We start from the raw sequence: 6,749 nt of genomic DNA, 5'->3' as shown, positions 1-6,749 counted from the left end.
AACATACATGGTACCACCAAAAATCCCCCTTTAATCCACTGTGTTTCACTAACAGATGCCCAGTCTCTGATATATTTTGATGCTCAGCCTAATGTGCATGTTCCAGTCTGAATTGGTGCAGAGGGAATTTTGCAGTAGGAAATTATGATGTCAGGGAATTGTGTTGGATGCTGTCTGACACTAACTTCATTTTAAATAGCTTACTTTGTTGTTTTATTCCCTATTTTGAGCTAGGCTGAAAGCTTGACGCTAAGTGGAATGGACACAAAGGGGAGTATTCAGCAAAGATAACCTTTGGGTTATCGTGCCTGGGAGGGGTTGGGGCCGCTCGAGTTGGATGCTCTGTGCCTCAGCAATTACTGCTGAAGTCAAGTTCCTGCCTTGAGCCCATTCCCTGGAGAATCCTTTCACAGGCTTTGTAGGTAGGCAAGCTCCTCTGCACTGAATTTAGCTTTTGTGAATATCTGTGTCCTTGACCCAACAGGAGCTGCAGGAGTGCCTTGTCAGGCTTGGAGGGCTGCACTCTGTAGGTATGGCAACGGCAGAGGAGGCAACAAGGCAGCACTTCAATTGACAGGAATCCTTTTTTTCTTTTCTCCCAAGAATAATTTGGTTTATTTGTTAATAGGAATGTGAATGGGCAGGCACATCTTAAATGTACTGGCTTATATTATGTATTATATATGCCAAAGTAGATGATACAATGTAATTTTGCAATTGATTGTAGGACAGCAAATGAAAAAGCCCTTTAAAAAGGAATCTGTAGTAATACAGTTGGGATTAAACTTGCTGTTATGAAGTCTACTAAATAATGGCAACCTGTTTATTTTATCAAAAAAGCTTTATTTCTCTAACACTTTTTATATATAGTGTACTACTAAGTAATGATAGTTTAAAAAAGTCATGTTGCTTTCATCAAAGTCTGGCTGTTCCTTTACTCTTGCTGTTTGACATGAATAGAAGAAAAAGCGGGGTCACTCTGGCTGAGGGAGGGCTCAGCCTCACCCAGTGCAGCCCTACAGGCACAGCTATAGTAGGATAAATGGCATTAGTAATCATCGTAGTTGACGCCTGCTCCGTGCCTGAAGGAGTGTGGGTTTCGTGGGCCAATGGGAGAATCCTCATCGTAGTGGTGCTGGTAGTACCCACCATAGTACTCATTACGGGCACGCCCCAAGTTTGTCCAGTAGGAGATGTCATCTTCAAATTTCTGCCAGAAAAAAAAGAGAACATTTGCTTTCCAGCCTGAAACTACAGTGATGAGATGGAACAGAAGTGGTGCAAGAGCGTCTTTCAGAAATTATGATCCTTTGCACATTGTCATAAAGGAAACCTTTAGATCTAAGGGGTTTTATGACTTGTACTCACCTTCTCTATGGGATTATCAGGACCCTGTGTGCAGGAATTGTCCTGCCTAGCCCCACCTGGGACCCAGCCCTACACCCCCTGCCCACTGCAAAGTGCTGAAACTGAGAGCGCCGTCACCTGAAACATGAACTAAGCACCTTTAACATTTATATTACCTTGTCAATGGTGGACTGCAGAATTATGTCAGTGTTTTACAATTAAAAATCCGAAGGTTCCATTCTCCCTTGTCCTGTGCCTTTAGTCACAATGTCCCTGACTGGGGTACAACTGGCTTTTGCTTTCTGTCTATGATCTCTCACTCCCACCTTGCACGGGTGAAAACGAAGGTACAGTGCAGCCTTCCAGCTATGGAAATGCAATAAGCACTTCAGTTCTGCTCCCAACAGTAGAGGAAAAATAGTGTGCAAGGATATCAAATACTTGCCAAGCCAAAGCCTTTCCATCTGAATTACTCTTTGGAAATATTTTTGGCTGAGGTTTGGGGAAAAAAAAAAGTTTTGCAAAATACACAATGGATAAGTATGGACCAAGTCCTTTGCTGGAACAAACAGTTATTTCATTGTTAAAACTGTGTCTTAATACTCAAGAAAAGCTACTAAATGGATTCATTGTATCCCACAACAGGCCTCATTTCAGATTTTGAAATGCATACAGGAACTCAGAGGAGAATTCACTTTATCTGCATGGTTTGTCCTTGTTACTTTTGGTATTTGCCCCCAGTCTTCAGTTTCTGATGTATAAAACCACTTTTCCTATTTTTCCTATTCCTATTAGTGAAGGGGGATATAGCCATGCTGTTAAGAAATGACTTTTATCCACAGAATATCCAGGAGAATTTAGAAAAAAGTACCCTTCATTATTTTCAACTCAAGCAAAGGATTATTTTTCTAATTGTTGCAGCTTTGAAAATGAATGCATTCATCTTCCAAGCAATCCACATAGCATGAAGCTCCAAAATATATTCCAGCTTGCCTGTGCCAATGCAATCTCATTAAACATATTCATGCAGCTGATAGAAGCCAAGAATTCAACATCTATAACTATTTTTACCTCTTATTAAAAGCAGAAATGATTCTGCATGTGGGACTGCAACCAAATGCACTTTATTTGCCCTATTCCAGCATCTATTTAGTAGAGCTTTGTGCAGAGTTTGATTCCACTCCAGTGTTTTTACAAATAAACTGTTTTTAAAAAATGTATCCTTCTCATTTGAAGGGAGGTTGGCTGAACATTATCCAGTGGATTTCCTTTCACATGTAGAGTGGAGGCACAGCTGCCAGTGTTCATGATGGTCAGGAGCTGCCCACGCTGTGGAGGCACAAGCGTGTGTTGGGTGCGTAATGTCAGTGCCATTTCACTGAGGAGTGCCAATCACAGCCAGCTTGGTTTGGATTTCTCAGCATGCTTAGAAGCTGATTAGGTTGAGGCTGACATATTACTTTCCTGAAATGCGAGTGATTGCTTTGAGTCTGGCCACCTATTTCACAAAGCAAACTATGTTCATGTGTCCAGCTGCAATTTATTAAGCTTAAGTTTGATAGCAGGCAGGAACTCCATACAGGATCTTAATGTAATAATGCAAGGATCTCGAACAAGTAACAGAGCTTATATTTCTGTGTGACATTTGCCACTTTAAAAGAAGAAATCTGGGCAGGGACACCTTCTACTAGACCAGGTTGCTCAAAGCCCCATCCAACTTGGCCTTCAACAGTTAGAGGACTGGGGCATCAACCACGTCTCTGGGCATCCTGGTCTTGTGCCTCACAGTAAAGAATTTCTTCCTAACATCTAATCTAAATCTCTTCTTCTTTCATTTAAACCCAATCCCCTTTGTTCTATCCCTGTCTATTCTCCCTCTTTTTTTTATAAGCCGCCTTCTCTCCATGCTGCTCTCCATTTCTTACCTGCTCATCGAAGCCCAGGTACAGGAACTGCTGGTACCACTGCTGCACGTCGGGCTGGCTTCTGTCCCACAGCTGGCGCCTCTGGCGTCTCAGGCTGCTCAGGAACTCCTTGGCTGCTTTTGCTGACACCTCAGGCTTCACAGCAGCAGGGGCTGAAATTAATTCCCCCCACAAAAGGCATGCCAGGAAATTTTTGGTCAGCCTGAAGCATACTGCTTGCAGCAAGTAAGAAAATGATTCTCACATCATGCCATTACCTTTGTGCTTGCCAGTGCAGTGCCTGTAGCAGAGCAACAGTAATAAACCCAGGAATCACCAATGTAATAGGATTTCTCAGCTACCCTCATTCTCCTGGACTCTCGAAAAGCATTTCTGAGCACAAGTACAGCAGCGTACTGAAGAACTTAAATAAAAACACCCAGACTCAATGAGCATATACATAATGTGTTTTGTTTTCAGGAGAGAACAGGAGACTGGCCCTAAGTGCTAGAGTTGCAGTAATTGGGATAAAGATAAGAAGATAAAAAGACTGAGGAAGCTGGAGAAACACTGCTAACAGAGTGAAGTCAGAAACCCATAAAAAGATGGATTTTTGAATCTGATGTGTAAAAAAGTAGCATTTAAATGAGTGCTACTAAATGCCCTGTATGCCTGAAAATAAAAGTCCATCAGGTTTTCATAGCACCCTGCGTGGGGGATGCATGGAAATGCCCTCACCCTGCCAGACACAGACGTGCCGTCTGGCTTGTTCCATGCCTAAGAGCAGCTTGCCATGGCTGCTGGACAAATCGATGCACCTCCCAAAGGCATGGATGAGAGGACTACACAGGATGAGAAGAAATGGCCTCAATTTGTGCCAGGGAAGGTTTAGATTGGATGTTAGGAAAAATTCCTTCACTTAAAGAGTGGTCAGGCTTTTGAATGAGCTGCCTAGGGAAGTGGTGGGAATTGCCATCCCTGCTAGTGTTCTAAAAACACGTAGATGTGGCACTTAGGGACGTGGTTTAGTGGTGAACATGACTGTGCTGGGTAAATGGTTGAACTTAAGCTTAGAGATCTTCTCCAATCTAGCAATTCTATGATTCTGTGACTGGCCAGCCTCAGGCCACACACAGAAATGATAAAATATGGCTGTTATCTGGCTGTGAAACAAGAAGTGTGTAGGAGTAGGAGGAGTCTTGGCTTCAGATGGTTCATTACAATGAGGGAGAAATCAGGACCACGGATGTGCATGGGAATTTTGGAGGATGTGAGGGAAGAGGCTGGGGTAGACAGAGACATCAAGTGGAGATGTGAAAACCACTGAAATAGGAGCTGGGCAGACTCACAGAGGAAGGAAAAGGACTACAGAGAGAAGGAGATTCTGGAGATAAAGGTGATAGATGAGTGTTGCAGTAAGTGGGAAATAGTAGGCTGTCCTGCAATGATGAGCTGGAAACTGATAACTCACCATGAGCTTGAACTGGGTGTTACTACTGGGAAGAGGGATAGCTGAGCAAATGCCCCATGAATGAGCCCTTGCACAAGGGATGCTGCCAGCAAGGGAAGCAGTGCTGCGCACTTGGCCTGCTTGCTTTAGAAACCAACCAGAGAAGGGGAGCAAGGCTGGAATTAAAGGGGCTGCATGTTCCCTCCATCATCAATTTTGCAGATTTTCCTGTCTAAGCCATGTTGTCTGCATGCTCCAAGAGCCTTTCCCAGGCAGTCCCTCTCCCCAGGGGACCTGAACAAACAAGTGGCCACTGCTGTGGTGCAGAAAGGTCGTTCCTATCTGCACACAAGCACTGCAGAATGGTGATGGAAGGGACCCGCACACAAGAGAGGTGGGTGGGATTTATATTTTAGTGCTGGTAAGAGGTGTGGAGTGATGCCAGAAAAAAAAACTCAGTAAGAAATTAGAAAGCCTTGCAGAAAGTAGGCTTTACATCCCTCTGTGGGGATGTAAATTCTTTGCTTCAGCCATAGAGCAGGCTGAGGGGAGCTGGCCAAAACTTCTGGGATGTTTCATCTGCCATGGTGCAGCTTGTTCCCAGCTGGCTTAGTTTCCACCACCTTACCTCAACCAGTGAGCCATTCCATGCTTCTGACTGCTGGGCCCTTGGCCATCATCTCTCCCGTAAGAGAGCAGTCTTCCAAAAAGGAAGCACACATAGGGCCAAGATAAAAAGAGCAAGTCAAGGCATCATAGGCAATCCAGGTTTGCGCATTTTCTTCTCTGTGCCTGAGCCAGCAGTATTTCCATGCATTATAATTCCTTGGAAAAGTTTGTGACTTCCCAGAATAAACCAGATAAATGCCACGTCTGCCATGTGTACACTGGAAAAGGTTGGTGCTGCACGCTGTGCAGAGCTAAAGGCAGGCATGCTGCCTGAGCTTGGGAACCCCAGATTTCAGAGGGAGCTGTGGGAAGCAGAGCCTCCAGCCCAACGTCCCAAACGGGCATGCAGGCACAGGCTCTGCCTGAGCAGGTGGTTTTTGTGTGGCCCGTGGTGAGAGTGTCCCTGTGCTTGCAGCTTCCTGCTCTGTCGGCAGTCTAGGAGCTGGGGATACAGGGACAGCTCATCAGCAGCTTCGGCTGACAGCAACCGAGTCAGAGGAAAACAAAGGAAAGCACTTTGCTGTCTCTTTACTTACCTTCTCGTTTCTGAAGCATCAGTTTAAGCTTATTGCCCCTTGAAACATCTAGACAAATAAAACACATACATTTACTAAGGAGGAAATAACAACAACAAAAGATTATTTCTCAAAAACTGCCAGAAGTATTTTTGTTATAGTGTCAGCTCAACAGGCAAAGCAGACAAGTTTCTCCCAGGAGAAACTTGCTCTCTTTGCTCCCCTTTCCACAGTTGAGCCCAATATACACTGCAGGGAAGCTTCTGACACTCCAGCATCCTCTCCCCAGCTCTCTTGGCAAGAGGAGCCCAATTATGGCCTTCTTCACCAAGTAAATTATTATATTTTCCATCAGAAGACTGCAGCTGGTGTCAGTACCAGCACCCAGAGCAACATGATAATGCTGGAAGTCCCTGGTCACTGGGTGAGGGCTGTGCTAACAATCAGACTGCCCCAAAATTGTGCCTGGCATCCTGCACCAAAGCACATCGAAGCAGTCATCCTGCTGATCCCCAGACGGGCAGCGCAACAAGAGACCTACAAGCGCTCGGCCGTTCCGAAATGCTTCAGTCACTGGCAAACAAGCACCTTTTTAAAAAGATGCCCAACTTGCACAATATTTGCAGCTTCCCAAGGCTCTCACCCACGCGGGAGGCCGGGGGAAGGCTTTTTGCCGCTCCCCAGGACGTGCCGGGTGATGCTTTCCCTGTGTCCCGCATCCCGCACGCCGCGCTCACTCACCGGGGGCCGCGCAGAGCAGCGGGAGGAGGAGGAGGAGGAGGAGGAGGAGGGAGGCCCCGGGCAGGGCCCCGCGGGGACACGGCGGCGGCATCGCGGCAGGGGCGGCCAGGAGAGGAGTCCCAC

General features: G+C 45.8%; 1 protein-coding gene across 1 annotated transcript in view; it reads right to left on the bottom strand.

The window, feature by feature from the left end:
* Window positions 1-658: 658 nt before the first annotated feature.
* The window catches only part of CUNH2orf40 (chromosome unknown C2orf40 homolog), an 18,741-nt gene continuing 12,650 nt past the window's right edge, over window positions 659-6,749 (bottom strand). Inside the window, exons 2-5 of the mRNA XM_008635836.2 lie at window positions 6,627-6,749; window positions 5,907-5,954; window positions 3,273-3,424; window positions 659-1,210 (exon numbers count right to left, since the gene is read on the bottom strand). Coding sequence (XP_008634058.1) covers window positions 1,049-1,210; window positions 3,273-3,424; window positions 5,907-5,954; window positions 6,627-6,717 — 453 coding nt within the window. The 5' untranslated portion in view covers window positions 6,718-6,749 and the 3' untranslated portion in view covers window positions 659-1,048. The remainder of the gene's footprint in view (window positions 1,211-3,272; window positions 3,425-5,906; window positions 5,955-6,626) is intronic.

This window comes from Corvus brachyrhynchos, unplaced genomic scaffold, assembly GCF_000691975.1.
Source record: "Corvus brachyrhynchos isolate BGI_N302 unplaced genomic scaffold, ASM69197v1 scaffold83, whole genome shotgun sequence".
NCBI lineage: Eukaryota > Metazoa > Chordata > Aves > Passeriformes > Corvidae > Corvus > Corvus brachyrhynchos.
Note: the sequence above shows the minus strand (reverse complement) of the source record. Positions and strands in the feature narration are given on the sequence as shown.